The 17,536-nt window shown below is 40.3% G+C and overlaps 1 protein-coding gene across 1 annotated transcript in view; it reads left to right on the top strand.

Moving 5' to 3' along the window:
* Nucleotides 1-13,212, top strand: part of KAT2B (lysine acetyltransferase 2B) — a 113,734-nt gene extending 100,522 nt beyond the window's left edge. The window contains exons 14-18 of the mRNA XM_072651213.1: nt 3,622-3,736; nt 5,182-5,218; nt 5,496-5,559; nt 5,659-5,743; nt 11,095-13,212. Of these exons, the coding sequence (XP_072507314.1) occupies nt 3,622-3,736; nt 5,182-5,218; nt 5,496-5,559; nt 5,659-5,743; nt 11,095-11,288 (495 nt within the window). The 3' untranslated portion in view covers nt 11,289-13,212. The remainder of the gene's footprint in view (nt 1-3,621; nt 3,737-5,181; nt 5,219-5,495; nt 5,560-5,658; nt 5,744-11,094) is intronic.
* The last annotated feature ends 4,324 nt before the right edge of the window (nt 13,213-17,536 follow it).

Genomic DNA, 17,536 nt, shown 5'->3' with positions numbered 1-17,536 from the left:
CTTAAATAAACCTGTCCAAAAACCAGTCCTGTTTCTTGGTTTCTGTTGTTTAAAAAAGCAAAAAAGAAAAGACCCATCCTATCCTGATACTTAATATATTCCCAGGGATAAGAAACAAAGGGGAAAGCACCTTCTAAAACTTTTGCTCCCATGTGGCCAAAGACACAAGACTGAAGAAAAACAATTCTGAGGTGGAGTGGAGACCTCTTCATTAATAAACCTGCCAAGAAGAGGCACCTTATGTTTGGTTGTTATTTTGACTTGTAGCAAACCAGCCTGTATTCAGTAGTCTGGTATTTTCTTTTTGGAAGAAAAGACTGAGTAAAGCATTATCACTATGAAGCAGGCCCCTGGCAGGGACAGTATTGGATGGGAACTGAACCATTGGAACCTGCTCCTTAACCTGCTCCTTATGTCTGCATTGATTCCAGAACACTGTAGCCTTGGAGTTCTAGCAGACAGTTTTGAAATGACTCATTTGTGAGTTGGGTAGAATTGTCCTTAATTGATGCCAGTAGTGGCCTTTAGAGATCATTTGGTCCAACCACTTTATTTCCTAGAAGAGAAACCTGCGGCTTGGCAGGTAGTAAGGAGCAGGACCAGGACGCAAACCCATAACCTCTACCTTCATTTAGTGCTCTTTACCAGGCCACCCTGCCTGCTGTGGAAACTCTTCTCTAGAAAATACAGTCTGGATACTGGTGAAGCCAGGTCTTTGTGACAGTCACTGGAAGTAATTTAGCAATTGAGATGTTCTAGTTCCTAAAACAGTTGAACTCCCTCCGAAGTGTTCTGACTTATTCCACCTGTAGTGATAGATGAAAGAAATCCAAACTCTGCCTTCATTTCCTCATCTGTCAAATGAGCTATAGAAGGAAAAGACAAGCCACCCCAGTGTCTGTGCCAGGAAAACACCAAATGGGGTCATGAAGAGTCAGATAAGACTGAAACAACTGACCCACAATAGTAAACTAAGGCACAGATGAAGGAATGAGAAGATTCTTAGGCTTGATAGGGACATGGTGAAGATGGTGGTTTAATATTAACATGGCAGCAAGTGGTGTATGGACTGGAGGAAAGAAAGCAGTTTCAGGGAAACCATTGAGGAGACTGTGGATGATGGCCTAGGCTTGAAGTAAGCTAGGCTCATCATTGGTGGTGAGGACTGGAGTGAAAAGAGCAGTGTTTGTTTTAACTGGACTTGGCAATAGATTGGATCTAGGGAATGAAGGGGAGAGTGCGAGAAGAGTAATAACTGACTAAAGGTTTCTAGCTTGAGAGACAGAAAAGATGTTGGAGTCACCGAATCAAATGGAGTGGATTGGAATGGGAAATAGGAGAAAGACAAGGAGGAAGAATTCCATCCGGAATGTGTTTGAAGTGGCAGAATGGTCCTGGGGAGGATGTGTAGAGACTAGGGGTACTTTTGGCAGCAGTCTGGTGAAGCTTAGGGACCCCTTCATAGAAGGGGTCCCTAATGCATAGAATTATAAATAAAACTACCTATAAATAAATAAATAAAATTATAAATAAAATTACCTATATCAAAATACAATTATCCAAACATTGGGGGAAAAAATAAGCTCACAGACTGCATCTTAAAAAGCCTTGCTCTATACAGTCACACAAAATCACAAAGGAGAAAAAGAGAAGTCTTCCCCTTGTTACTTGGTTTTCTATGTCAGAGCAATGACTTGAGACAACTTTTAAAGGTAATCATCTCAGATGAATATGTGTTTGAGTACTTAAAATCAAAGGAATATAAAATGAAGGGCCCTCGCTACATGACATTCCCCTTCGATCTCCCCATAATCAGTTTTCTATGTCTAGTTCAAAAGTCTCCCCCTTGTACTCATGCATCGATCTTTTAAGAGTAATAATTGACATTCACACTAAGATTTGCTAAGGAATTCATTTAACCCCACTGGAGCCTCTAAAACCACCATGAGGGGGTGGATACTACTGGCATTATCACCCCCATTTTCCAGGTGAGGAGCCTGAAGCCCAGGATTCATCTGGGGTCACGTGAGCAGCAGAATTTGAACCCACATCTGGCTGACTCCCAGGACAAGGCTCCATCCGCTACACTGTACTTTTTCACAGGATGGATGATAATACACCTTCACATAGTTGTTATGAGGCTCAAATGAGGTTGAGTGCTTGGCAGGCCTTAAGGTACCATATAAAAGGTCAGGTGTTAATATTTTTAAAAGCCTAGATTTAAACAAACAATGAGCACTTACTCTTTTTTAGGCACAGAGATACAGTGACAAAGAGTGATACCATCCCTGCTCACCACAGTCTTTCACTGTAATGGAGAAACCACATAGATATAAAAAGACATTTATGTATATACAATAATAAATATAAAGTTAGTAAAGACACTGTTAAACATTAATAAATACTTCCTAAATACAAAGTTAATAAATAACAATACAAGGGAGTCTGGGAGGGAAGTCACTAGCAGTTAAGGAATCATGAAAGGTTTGTGCCAAGATGGTGCCTGAGCTGCATCTCAGAGAAATAAAGGGGACTCTGGGAGATGGCAGTAAGGAGGGCATGCCAAGGTACAGATATGGGAGATGGGGAATGCAGGGCAGAGACAAGACTGGTGGGGCTGGCTCATAGGGTGTGTATAGGAAGGTTGGAATGGAATATGAGGGAGAGAACTGCCAGCTTGATTCATTGTGTTTTGTTGTGATGAGGTATTTCCTTGAAAAAGAGTGTCTTGTAGCTAGGCATCATCATTTTGTGAAATTCCTTTATTTTAAATATTGAAAATACTTCTTCATCTGATATTATTGCTTTAAACATATATTTTCCTGCCCCCTAAATTATTCCTTATTACACGTAAAATAAGATTACTGCAGAGAGACTTGGCTTTTATTCTTTGTGGTTTTCAAGGATTGCCTGTGGGGTTATATGCCGTAATCATGATTTGACTCCAAAATGAAAATGAACACTAAGGGAGACTAAAACAAGTCACCTCAGTACATTAGCAACCCTGGATTCTTGCAGCGTCTCCCTTCTCCCCAAAGTCTCCCTACCTCTTACTGGTTAGGATTATGGGGCTCATTTAGGGGAGCTGTCTTCAAGCTGAAAATGGGGACTTTAGCTGAGATGAGCCTGTCACAGGCTTTATTGTCTTCTGAAGACCATTAATCTGCTTCATCGGTCCAGATGGCACAACTCACATTGAGGGGATGTAAAGGGGTTCTGGCCAGATGAGACTGACTCCGATGTTCCAGGGCTAATTTATTGTCAGTTTCCTCCAGCCTCGGAGAACCCAGGAACAGTAGATGACTTATGCTAAATATGCACAATGTGACAGTGAGCCCGGGCCAGCGCCTCCACTTTGTATTAGCTTTTCTGCTTGGTGGAGATAAGTCATTTGGAGACAGTGGTGTGCATGTAGCAGAATGGCCTTAGGCGGAATCATGGAAAATGTTCATTTATTGCCTAGTGAAAAGTGTAACTATTTTTTTCTTCCCCCCTCAAATTGTGCACTCTCTCTTTTTATGTGTAAGGAGTACTTGGGAAACAGAATATTGAATGTTATTGACTTCAACTCTATTGTGACCTTTCTCTTTCTAAATTGTGTTTTTCTTCCTCTGGTTGCAGATAATTAAGAAGCTTATAGAAAGGAAGCAAGCCCAGATTCGAAAGGTCTACCCTGGACTTTCATGTTTTAAAGATGGAGTTCGGCAGATTCCAATAGAAAGCATCCCTGGCATTAGTATGTATAGTGTTCTCTTCCAAAGCAAGTTGTTTGGCTATGGCAGTAACCCTTGCAGCAGTTAAGCTGAGGTGACCGAGACAGACACATTCTTGTTCCAATAAAGTCCTTGGTGGGCTCAGATACCAGGATTTGGTCCTGGAGTCTGAAGCTAGCAAAGAGCCAACCTCTCCTGGGCCTTGTGGAGCTCCGTTAAGCTTCCTCCTTTTTTGCCTTGGATTATTTTTAGTCTCTTAAAAAAACAAAAACACTTCAACTCTTTTGAGTAAACAGGGCATCAGGTGGGATTTCTTTTTGCTGTGTTCCAGAAGTGGTAGTAAGTGAGGATTCTGCTTAAGAGCTACGTGTCTGGGTAAAGGGGGCGGTTCTACTCACTTAAGGAAATTAAATTTGTTTATTTTAGTCACCGTTCTCACACAGAATCTCTTAACTGTGTTATATATGTCAAAAGTATGTTCTTGGGAAGGAGACATTTTAATATGGGTTCTCCTAGTATTTATTTCTAGAATTAACCAACCAACGGGGAGGGGGAGTGCAGGAGGAAAAAAAATCCAAACAAGTCCTTTGTTGAACAGAGGTCAGAAGACACCCACCTTATGCTTAAGTCTGAGCCTTAGCAAATGATATTATAATGTGGAGGTTCTTGACTTGAGTCCTTTAGAGAAATATTTTGATAATTCTATTTCAATGTAACTGGTTTCCTTCGTCATACTGTGTTTATTTCATGTTATGTATTTGCAAATATTCTGAGCAGTCCACAGATTTCACCAAATTGCTAAAGGCGGTAGGGTCCATGACAAGAATAAAAATTAAGAATGACAGTTGAGCTCTGGTGGCATTTGAAATGTCATCACCTTTCCATTCAGGATGAAGACATTCCCCTCTCTGGGTTTGGATAGTACGTGGTTGTCTGGTTTTGGCAAAGAAGAGCAGAACCTTGCTTGACATTGAACAGTTTAGTTTCCTCATGCTCAGTGGTTTCAAAGGTGTTCTCATTGGCTAGAAGCAGCTACTGCCATAGACACTGGCTTCTAGTTTTACTCAAGCAATAGGAAATGGAAATAAAAGTACATTTACCTTTAAAAGGTTGAAGAGAATGTGGAGTAAAGCCTTACAACTTTGTTTCACTATCTTAGTGGGTGTTAGGAAGTAAGTGGAGAAAATTCACTTTCTTCTTCTTCTTTTTTTTTTTTAAATAAATGTGTATTGATCTTTTGTTTTTACATTGCCTAAATCCCTTCCTTCATCCCTGAAAGAGTCCGATTCAGTCTCTCGTTGGGAATAGACTTCAAGAGCCCTCTTGTAGCAATATCATGATTTCTCTATCTTTACTATTATTATTAACACTGCACCGTGACTGTTAGTTTCTAAGAAGATGTTAACTTTGTCACCCTTTGGATCAAAAAAACAATTCTCATGATGTGTTTAATTCTGTTAATGTATAGGAGAGACAGGCTGGAAACCAAGTGGAAAAGAAAGAGGGTAAGTATAATTTGATTAGAAAATGATGTCCATGCAGACGATTTCCCCCTCTTCCTACCTCCTCCCCTCTTCCTACATCTGCCTCTGTTTCTTTTCAACTTAGAGAAAAGAGCACAAAAAAACCCCACACATTCTCTCAAACATTATTTCCCTGGGCTATAGTCTTCATGAAATAAACTACGCCCTTTTTCCGTGCTCCAACACTGTAGAGGATGAAATGGATTGTGGGTAAAGGCTGATCCTCGTTTTTTGTTGTTTGTCACTCTTCTCTTTCAAGCAAAGAGCCCAAAGATCCAGACCAGCTTTACAGCACATTCAAGAACATCCTTCAGCAGGTGAAGGTGAGTGGTCTCTTTCCCTTGACTTGATGGAAAGATTTTGAAATGATTTTCCTGTATGGAATTTCCATATTAGATACCTTACTTTTTTCTTTACCAAAGAGCCATCAAAGCGCTTGGCCCTTCATGGAACCCGTGAAGAGAACAGAAGCTCCCGGATATTATGAAGTTATAAGGTTCCCTATGGGTAATGCCATTAACATTTTCTAAGTTTAGAGTTAATGTTCTCTATCTAGCTGGAGATGGGGATGAATGGACATCGAGGTGTATTGTGTGAGCTGCCTAGTGGGGAGGAGTGTGTGTGTGTGTGTGTGTGTGTGTGTGTGTGTGTGTGTGTGTGTGTGTGTGTGTTCCCTTGCGGTGGGATGACCTGTAAACCTTGGGGATCATAGTGACATGGAATGTTGACATGACAGTATTGTCAGAAGAAGAGGAAAGAGGGAGAGGGATGTCCATGGCCTTTCCTCAGTGTTTCTCTGTTCCGTTGAAGTATTCTTCAGCTGTCTTCCAGAGCCCAAAGCATCATAGCCATGGAAAAAGGCCTGCCTTTTTAGCTGCCCACCTGCACTGTGTTCACATAAACGCTTTGGATATAACCTTCTTTCGGTGCCTTTATTTTATTTATTATAAGCAGTTATTGCTTTTCCCGCTGATATCTTTTGAGCCTCCCTGGACTAGTTTTCTTCTCTGTAAAAGGAAGGGGTTAGACTCGATAGTTTCTGAAGACCAACTCCATTCTATTGTCCCAAAACCAGGTTTCCTCTTATGGCCCTTCTGCCTCAAGCTATTTGAGTTCCAAGGTCCTTTGCCATCTTGAAGGGTCTGTGATTCTGTAGTTAAGTGTTTATCCTTAGGCATCTTAGAATCCAGTAGGAGGATGGGTTATGTAGACAAACAGGCATTTAAAAAAAAAAAGGTAGGAAGTGGTTAGGATCATAGGAATGACCAAAGGGAGGGGTTGAGTGTCACATGTGCCTGGGAGGATTAGGGAATTTCCTATGGTTGAGGTAATGCCTGAGTTAGACCCTGAAGGAAGAGGAGGATGGTAATTAGTAGAGAGAGGTAACTCCATAGTGCTGTGGATAGAGCATTGGGCCTGGAGTCAGGAAGACATGAGTTCAGTTCCAACCTGAGATACTTAATAGTTGTGTGGCCTCTTGTTTGCCTCAGTTTTCTCCTTTGTAAAATGGGGATAATAATAGTACCTGCCTCTCAGGGTTGTGAGGATCAAATGAAGTAATAACTGTGGAGCACTTAGCATAGTACCTGGCATGTAGCAAACACTGTATCAGTGTTAGCTACTATTATTATAAACGGAGGTGGGGAGATGATGAGCTTTTTATCAGACATGTTGAATCAGCCAGACATCCAGGTGGAGATACCTACTAGTTGGTTGGAAATGCTGGACTGAAAGTCATGAAAGAGGTCACGGTTAAAGATACACATTTATGAAGGTCTTGATATAGCTATGGCAATGGATGCATCCTCACCTCCACCTCTTGGAGCCTCTGGTTTTCTTCAAGACTCCCAGATCCAGCTTAGACACCACCTTCCTCAGGAGCTACTTTTAGGTTTCCTGCTTCCTAGTGCCTTCCTATCCAGAGTTATCCTGTGTCTGTTTTGTATGTATGCACATACATGTGAGTGTGTACACACACTACACACACACACACATGCAAACAAAAATGCACACTGTGTTTTGTATCCAAGCTTATTATCAAGCTACTAAAGCTTAAAACTGCACTAAGACTTTTGTAATACCCTGTATACAGGCTCCTCTGTTTTACTTTTGTCTTTGTCTCCGTAGCACTTAGCATGCAACAAATGACCAGCAGTGGTTCTCACACGTTTTGGTTTCAGGACCATTTACTGTCTTAAATATGACAGAGGATCCCAAAGTGCTTTTGATTATGTAGGTCCTATCTATTGATATTTATTATATCAGAAATGAAAATATTTAATATTATTAGAACCTTACAGGCTTTCTGAGACTGCTTTGAGACCAGCTGCACTCAGACAAGATGAGAAGATGGGAAGAAAATTGAAATCAGTGAGAACAGATAAAGAGCACTTCAGTTCCTGGGGAGTTGTTTGTTGAGCAATAGTGTCTCAGAGTCAGTTGGAAAGAAGGTACCTAGTTAAGCCTGATGCTACCCAAAAAATTAACAAAGGATCCATAGAGCCGAGATCATTAGATCTCTAGAAATGAGGAGAGTCCTTGGTGAGCCTGGAGTGAGTAGCTTTAGAGAGTGCTAGAGATGGAAGGTGGATTGCAAGAGTCTGAGGAGTGGTAGAGGGGGAGGCAGGAGAGGAAGCAGGCACCAAGATGGAGATGAAAATGTGGAGTCAGGGGGAGGGAAGGAGAGAGAATGAATGAATGAATGAGAGAAAGTGTGTGTGTGTGTGTGTGTACGTGTGTGATTTTGAGGATGGGGAGACCATTGTAGAAAAATCAAAAGAGGGAAATATTGAATATATGATTCAAGAATTAAGAGTTGGAAAGGAAGATTCCATTATTATCTCAAGGAAAGGAAACTTTAAGAAGAAAACACAAAAATTTTAAGGTGGGGAGGAGGATAGCTAATAGTGCTCATTGTCAGATAACTTGATTTCTTGGTAAATAGGAAAAAAGGGTCATGTATTGAAGGAGCGTGAGGGCGTTGAGATGCATTTGAGGGCTTCAGGAGGAGAGGGTTAGAGCCTCAATATGCTGGAAGGAATGCTCAGTTGGATCTAGTCTTCTAAGGCTATCACCTCTCTTTACTAGGACAGTATAACCTTGAAGCAAGCCACTTAGCGGAGCCTCAGCTTCCTCATCTTTAAAGTGAGCGGGTGGCCTAGACTAGAAGTATCAGTTTTGAGGCTCACAAGTCACTACTCAGACCAGATTAAGATATAATTGAGAAAAAAATTACAAGATAAATTAAATAGACAAAATAACAAATTTAACAAAATAAAATACAATATAATGTTACTTTGTGGTTTTTCTAAGTCAATCTGAAACTCTCAGGGATCTGGATCTGTTGAGTTTGATATCACTGGCCCAATGGATTGGGACCCTTTTCAAGCTCCATAATCCTATGAATAGCCCAGTGAACCAGTCATGTGGGGCTCATGGGGACAGGAGGGCAATATGGTGGGAAATCAGTAAGAAATGTTTGTGGAGCACCAAAGGCCCAGTTGAATTTTATCCCTATTGGTCTCTTTCTGCCAACACCATCTTGAATATTTTGCATAGTATTTCACCAGCAGGAAGGGGAGGGGACATGTTTATTAAGCACCCCAGGTTTGCCAACAATCCTCCTCATTTCCTACTAATGATCTCTGGTTCCTTTGGATGCTTTTGTCAGTTTGATGAAACTTAAGCACTCTTTCTCACACAAATGGTTTCTACTACCTTCTTAAAGGAAGGAAAAGCTAAATTTCACTTAAAGGTTAGTGAAAATCAAGATCTGATTTTTTTTTTCTGGTCCAGGTTTGTGGACGCACTGAAATCTGATCATGAAACTTGTGGGTTTCTGTAGACCCAGGCTAAGAACCCCTGGGAGAAATGATCACTGGAATAACTTCCGACTGTGCATCAGAACTTATAAGTCTGAGGACCTTAATTCACAGATAGGTTGCCATTCTGAATCAGGGGAGAAAGTTTCCACACCAGGGTGTCCTAACATTGATGGAACTACATACAGGTTGAGAAATCTCCTCTTATCCTAAGGGAGGTGACAGCTAGCATTCTAATTTTCTCCTTTTTTATTTCTTATAGATTTTTGGATGTCTGATGCAAATATTTGACAGTGACATTGCATTTTATATGTGCAGCATCAACTCATTTCATCCTCACAGTAATCCCTGTGAGGGAGCTACACATAGGTATTGTTATCTCTATTTAACAGATGAGTAAACTAAGGCTCAGCAAAGTTTTGATTTGCCTCTATGGTCATACAGCTGGTAAGTGTCAGAAATTATAAAGCCAGGGCCCTCCTGACCTAAGGTCAGTTCTCTTTCCCCTACGGTATGTTCAGTCCCCTCACTATTTTAGAGATACATATGAAGATTTTTTTAAAATTGAAAACCTTCTTGATTGTGTCTTTTTCCATGGCTTTCTTCTGCTTTCAGCTTAAAATCCACTCTGTCCAGGAGGCCTTTCCGTGTCCTCTGAGCTGCTGAGGCCTTCCCCTCTTAGGAGATCTCCCGCCATGTATATATCTTGCCTGGCTAGTTAGATTCATGTTGTCTCCCCATTAGTAGACGAGCTCCTTGAGCCCAGGGATTGTTTGGGTTTGGTCACTACTTTCTTTGTCTCTCCAGTCTTGATCACAGTGCCTGGCACCTAATCATTGTTGAAATTTGGGAAGCATGTGGCCTTGGTATTGGGAGGTGAATGTGTTTATCAAGCTCCCCTAACTCCATGTGAAATTATTACGTTTATGATCATGAAAGCTGTTTCCAGGTTTCTGTTCCCAAGTTAAAGGCAGCATGCAGGACCTCACGTGGAATTTGTAGGCCTTTTGAGGGAAAATTGTGGAAAGTGCACTGTATTCTTACTCTTTCTATCAGATATTGTTTCCAGTTGTAACTTCATACAGTTTCAAAGTAAGAGGTTGCATTAAACTTTTCTTCTTTTTCTAATGTAGTCATACAAAGCATTGTGTGGATGGGTGAATAGTTGATGATCACTGCTTGAGTTTGATGTCTTAATCTTAATTTTTTCTATTTTTAAAATAAGCTTTAAAGCTAAGTGGGATGCTACATATTTCTTCATTGATAACTGTGAAATTAAAGGAATTTCAGGGTTTAATAATACATAGATCACCAGTGGATTTGAAATTGCATCATTCATCCAGATCTATGCAGCATCAAGGGAATTCAGTGAAAAACACAGAATAAGTCATGCTGGCAGCTTCTAACTAAAGTGATAAGTTGATTCAACTCAAATGGTCTCTCTGCTAAATCTGCGTGCAGGCATGCACAGTCTTTGCAGCATTAGACGATTCATCATTCTAAGCATTTCTCTTTCTTCATGTGTAAAATCTTCTCTTGGAACTAGTGGATCACCCGAGGGTATTCCCTGTCCTCAAATTTGATGAGTCAGATCCCTTTCATGATAAGTCATCTTCAGTTTCATCATTCACAACACTAGACTTTGGAATGAGAATGTTCTTGTTGAAGCTGTATAGGGTGTATGGCTGAAATGAAAGCATTTTAAAAGGACACTTCTACACCTGGCATTTGGAAAAGGCCCACCTCTGATACTAATTGTATGACCCTGGTCTGGTCATTTACCTTGGCAATATCCTAGGCCAACTCCTTAGGACTTTTACATATTTCTAAGTGATAGATGCGTTGCAATCTGAATTGGTGGAGGGAGTTCCCATGCTCAGGCATTTCCCAGGTAGATTTAAAAAAAGCATAAGTTCTTTGAGTATTTCTGTGCTGAAACCTATAATTAGTTAATGAAAGAGATTCTATTTGTTGATCTTGTTTATCAGTTATTACTAAAAGGAATCAAAGACTGTTGCTATTTTCTTTCTTATACAGATTTGAAAACCATGAGTGAACGGCTCAAGAATAGGTACTACGTATCTAAGAAATTATTCATGGCTGACTTACAGCGGGTGTTTACCAATTGCAAAGAGTACAACCCCCCTGAGAGTGAATACTACAAATGTGCCAATATCCTGGAGAAATTCTTCTTCACCAAAATTAAGGAAGCTGGATTAATTGACAAGTGAAAACATTTGTTTCCTTCTCCCTTGTAGCGATTAATCTGTCACCAGGCCTGAGGAATGGAGTTCAGTTTTAAAGAACTGGGACAATGTATCGAAGCTACTTATACATGTTTTAACTAGCACTTTTCAACAACAAAAACAAACTCCTCGTAGAGCTTTTCAGATGTGTATTTAAATGGAAGTTACAGAACATTTTTATTTTATGAAATAGATTTTACTCTTTCCTATTAATGTACATTTTCTACAGTGTGTAATTTAGCAGTATGTTCAGTGATAGGTAATCAGGGATTTCCTCCAGGCCTACATGGGAGGAGATTGCACATAGTACCAAGTTTTGGGGGCTTTGGAAAAATTTCCAGACCATGAATGTCTTTAGTTTGTTTTCTAATGGAATGACAGAGTTTATTTTTATTTTGTTCAGGAGAGTATTAAGGAAGGGAAGAGTAATTTTTAAAAAAAATACCCTTTTTTTTTTTTTAAAAAAAAAGGTGAAATACATTATGTTTGAGGTCTCATTGTAGACCTTTTATAAATATATATATTTTTAAAAACACTCATCTAGGTGAGGTGCTGTGAGCAGTTCTGGAGTATGCGAATTTGCGGGGAGCTGGCTGAGTCTCTTTGAACGTTCTGTACTGCTAAGACTTTTTCTAAAGATTTGGATTTTTTAAAAAATAATACTATCTACCTAAAATAACTTGAGACTTTATGACCACTATTTTCATATTTCTTTTCTATAGATAGATGTGTCATGTCCTAGTCTCATTTTGCTTATGCAGGACATAAGTTCCCAAAGTAACCCCAAGAACTACTTGAGTCATCAAGAGTAGGGGCTCACATTCATTCACATGCTTTATTGGGGCCTATTTTTTTTAATAGTCATATTATTGCCCAACAAAATTCCTGAAGAATTAAAAAAAAATTATCCCCATGGTATGTTCAAGGACATCAGCTTATTGGAAGATCCCACCAAACAAGTCCTCCAGCTTCTGTATTTGTCTATGGGAAATCTATTTTCTACCAAGCTTGACAGTCAGTATTTTAACTACTATGGTGGTATCACACCCAGAAGCCTGTCCCATTCCAACTGCATTCTACAATCTCGTTACTTTGTCATTACATTTCAGCTCAACACTGGGATATGTTTACGGATTACACTACGGGGAACAGTGGTACATTTACCAGTCCAGCTCTGGGAAAACCATCTCCTACAAAATATCAAGGAAGACCAAACAATGTTCTTGACACTAATTTTTTTTTTTGTGATGCAAATATATAAACTTGATTTTGTAAAAGACTAAATCTTAGCCTTTGTTTATGTTGGGTAGAAAAACCTCCTGATTACAGCCATAATAGTGGTAGTCACCGGCTGTGAAGTTGCCAGAAATTGAGTGTGAAGGAAAATGAGTATATGGATAGGTTGCAGAATTTCATTGGGCCAATTGATGTCACATTGGAACTATGATAACTGGTATGGGAAAAGAGCTACTTGGAATACTTGCTCACACTAAAAAAATGCCTCAACTTTTTTTTTTTTTAAATAAACCAACTTGATTTATAATGGAGTACAGAAATGCAATTGTATGAAGATTCCCTGGTACTGGTTTTAAACATTTTGTAAACTGGGCATTCTGTAACACCTGTTGAGCTTGGTAACCTGTGAAAGTTGGTTATTTTCTGGGTAGATTTTCTTACATAGTATTGTCTTTAAAAAAAAAATCAGATTGTCTCTTCTATATTGAAAGCATAATTTATGTTTTCTAATTTAAAAATTAATATTTTCATATAGATATTGTGCAATAAAAGCTGAAGTAGGATGTGTGGTTTTTGCAAATGCTTTAACAGCTGATAAAATTTTACATTTGTAAAAATTAATATATTGTACTGGTACAAAATAGTTTTAAATTATATTTTAAAAAGTTCCAAATCTTCTGGCATGTTGTGTTTTTATTCTAGGGGATTTCCTTTAATACTACCAATGGGAAAAGATTAATTATTCATCACAGGCTTTTAAGCATCTACTACTAAACGTCTTTTTTCATGATTTCCCCATTAGCTTGTAAGCTTCTTGAGGACAGGGACTGCTTACAGCTTTCTTTCTATCCCTGGCTTTTAACACACACATAGGAAGTACTTAAGTGAATTCCTGTTGACTGTTTCAATTCAACATGGAACAAACCCTTAGTTCATCAAAGAGGGCTTTTAAGCACATGGATTGCTTGTATCTTGCATTACATTTTGAAGGCATGTATTAAGTACAGCTTGTTGACTGACAGATTCAACTCAACATAGAATAAACCCACAGTCCATCAAAGACACTGTCTGTATATATAGTACTGCGATGAGTTAAGTTGGAGAAACTGATGGAATTCCATTGCTTCTTCAGTTGCTAGTTAACTGTCATAGCCAGTAAGCATTTATTAAGTGCCTGCTGTGTGCCAGTGCTGGGTTTAAAGCCTGCATGCCAGCAGAAATAGGTGATGGGGACCTGCAAAGGGCAGTCCTTTTAAATGTGACCTTATTACCCAACATAAGACCTGTAAGGATTGAATCAAGGGTGCATATACCAACACACCGAGTGATACGTAATTAAAAGCAAGGGAAATAAGCTCATCAGCCACCCAAAAGGTGTGTTCATAGCTAACAGGAGTGGTGGCAGATGGGCAGGACAACAGCCACGAAGGGGAGTGAGATGGAGAAAGTCAAAGAGCGGTTGGGGAAAACCAAGGAAGACTGAAGGTGAAGGACACCAAAGGCACAGAGATGATGCATTTTTGGAACGGGCACCTACCATCAGGAAACCACAAACTTTGATATATCTAATTGATGTATCCAAAACATATAGACTAAATATAGTTATGGAAGCAAGGGAGAAGAGCAGGGGTAATGGAGAAGAATAGGAAAAGCTTTGTGTAGGAAGTGGCAGCTGGCTGACCTCTTGAAAGAAGTAAGGGATTCTAAGAGGCAGAAGAGAAGTAAGGAAAGCATGAGCCTCAAAGAACAGATGCTGGGCTGAGAGTCAGGAATTGTACCTAGAAGACACTGTGATCCTGGGCAAATCTCTTTAAATTCTCTGAGCCATTTTATTCATCTGTAAAAATGAGAAGTTTGGACTTGGCCTCCAAGACCTTCCCAGCTTTAAATCTTAGGTTCCTATGACTAAAGGCATGACATGGGATGTCAACCAGAGACAACAGCAACCAAGCCAGTTCATCAGGAACTTAGTATTTAGAACTCAGAGATTTGGGAGGGATGTGACATCAGTGTGGAAATATAAATTTAGAAGGGCTTTCTTTAAGTGCCTAAGGAGCATATATATTTGTCTTCCAGGTTAATAGGGAGCCGCTGAAACTTTTTGTATGGGAAAGTGACAGTTATAAGGACAGATAATACAGAGAAAACTTGAGGGAGACATGACAGCCCTCAAAAAGGGCATTTATAAAGGTTTTGGAATTATTTAATGTATGGTGAACTCAGCTCTATGTATGTAAAAGGTGGGAAACAGGAGAGGGAAGCCTGGGGTTAGACTAGTACCAAAATTCATATAATAAAGCCCTAATAAGGCTGTGAGTGGGGTGGGAAAGTTCCCGCGCATGAGGGAATTCAGATTGCTTCATGGTTTTGGAAATTTTCAGCGCAATCTTCATGTGAAGAAGATGTAGACTGTCTACCAAACTGACGGTCCACAGAGCCATTGTAAACTGACCTCATTGTATGCCTTTGAAACCTGCTGCTTCCCCTGGCACTCCCAGTTAAGCATATCAACTTTAAGTTGCATTCCTTATGTTAGGTCATGTGGTGGTCATGCAAGGGACTGGGGAGAATCTTCCTCAGTTTCCCCACAAATACTGATGAACTTCTCCCGGCAACCAAATTTTGCCATGATTTTTCACAAGCCCTCATGACTGAAATTATCAAAGGCCTTGGTCAGATCAATGAACATTGCATACAGATCTCCCTTCTGCTCCTGGCATTTCTCCTGGAATTACTGGGCAGGAAACACTATGTAGACCATTCCTCAGCCCTTTCTGAAGCCACACTGGCTCACAGGTAGAGGAGCATCTTCCAGGTGAAGAATCAACCTATTAAGGATGATTCTGGCGAGAATCTTGCAAGCAATGATTAAGAGAGGGAGGTAACCCCCAGGGGAAAACAGCCACCCCCCATTCTCTTTTCCTTTATAGAGATGGATAGTGGAAGCATCCTTGAACTTCTGGAGGATAACCTCCTTTTGCTAGGGAACCCAGAAAATTATAGTCAGCCTTTGACCTCCTCCCTTGTAAGTCTCAGCCAGAATAGCACCAGTATTACATACTTTGCCACTAAAAGGAGCCTGATGCCATTCAAAACCTCTTCTTTGGTTGGAAGTTTGGCTAGAGAGGAAATGCTCGATGGCTTCAAGCACTCGTTGATGATGGTCTGTTGAGAACATTATGGAAGTGTTCTTCCATCTCTCCAGGATCATGTCCTTATCACTAATCAATGTGGTTCCATCAGCACTGAGTAGTTGAGATGCACCATGGATCTTTGGTCTACAAATAGCCTTCAAGGCATCATAAAACCTCTCTGGATTGTTATCAGCACAAAACTGAATTTCATCTTCCTGAGCCAAGAATCCTGCATCTCTGTTTCTCTTGCACTTTACTTTCACTGGAGAGATGAATGAACTATCCTATTGGTAAAACCCTGTAGAGCTTTCATTTTTAATTTACTGGCTTCTGAATTTCCCAATCATTCCTGTTAAACCAATCTTGATGTTAGCTATGGTTCTGGCCCAGATGAGTAAATGCAGTGATGTTCACCAATCTCTGAAAGCTGCCTACTCCATGTGTTGGCTCAGTTTTCCCTCCAAGTTAGCCACAAACTGTTCATGCTCAGAGAAATGCCTTAATCTGTTGACATTTAAGTCAAGTCTTCTGGTGGTTATCTTGCCTTGGGGCCTCCACTTTTGTCAAATGCAAATAGTTTGGAGGGAGTAAATCTGGTCAGTTCAATACTCTGTGCTCCACATCACCTTGGTCACTCTCACATCCTGTTTCTTCTTACAGTCTATTACATGTCAACGTTTGCCAGGAGGGTGCATCCTTGAAGTTTTTCTGCATTTAAGTAAATAAAAGATAGTGTTGGTGATAAGGTCATGAGATATACAAATCTTCAGTTGTGACTACTGTTGCTATTTCCAACTCCATTCCTCCTAAGGATTCCCTGCCATGTCTGGTGGTCCCTGCCTTCTCTTGCATTGAAGTCACTCAGAATTATAAACTTGTACTCTTTTGGCATACTGATGATAAGGATCTCTTCATGAAAGTTTGCTCTAAGCTCATCAGGGTTCATCATGGTGGAAGATGATGCACTGAAGAGGATAGCAAGATGCTTTCCTGCAAGTTACAATCACTTGTCATGAGCCTGTCATTCACTCCTTTTGGGAGGCATACAAGCTTGTCGACATTAGTTTGGATTGCAAAAACTATGCCCACTTCACAGCACTCCCCTTCACTGAAGCCACTCCAGAAAAATATGCATTCAGCTGCAACTTTGATAAGCTGGCCTCCATTTACCAGCCTTGTTTCAGGGCTATTTAGATGCAGTATCTGCTGAGTTCTCTTGCAAAGAGTTGTCTTTCAGGTCTACTGAATTTTGTATTGTGAGTAAATGTGCACATATTCCATGTATTGATGGTGAGTGGAAGCATCTTAGCACAAGTTTTTGTACATTTTTTTGTTTCAACCACAGGACAGGATCCCTGCTTGTCATACAGTAAGCAGGCCACAGTTGGGTGAAGCAGACACTTTTGGGGGCACCCTTCCTAGATCCTTCCGCACATCAGGTGAACAGTGTGGTCCTTCAGAAAGGCTGCTTAGATACCCAGGGGTTGCTAAATCCCTCTGCTGCTTCAGTCCAGTTAGATGATCCAATGATCCTGGTAGGCCTGTGTGCAGGATTGTGACAACTCCCAGTGTATCCACACCTGCCAGTCACCACAGGACTTTGAGGGAGCTAAACATGTTAAAATGACTGATTTGAGCATAAATTGGATTTGTGAGATGCATGAAATGAGCCTCATGTTCTCTTCCAGAGTTATGAAAGTCCATTGGCAAGACAAAGTCAAAGAAAACTGGTCATGGCTTGGGATGCGGTGAATGACTTAACATCTCTGATGTTTTACCAAGCTCTAAGCTCCCCACGGTGCCTGCTTTAGCTGCCTTCATGGCTGCTGGAACAAACTGTTCTCATCCACCTACTCTGCCAAG

The sequence above is a fragment of the Notamacropus eugenii genome, chromosome 3, assembly GCF_028372415.1.
Source record: "Notamacropus eugenii isolate mMacEug1 chromosome 3, mMacEug1.pri_v2, whole genome shotgun sequence".
In the NCBI taxonomy this organism is placed as follows: domain Eukaryota; kingdom Metazoa; phylum Chordata; class Mammalia; order Diprotodontia; family Macropodidae; genus Notamacropus; species Notamacropus eugenii.
Note: the sequence above shows the minus strand (reverse complement) of the source record. Positions and strands in the feature narration are given on the sequence as shown.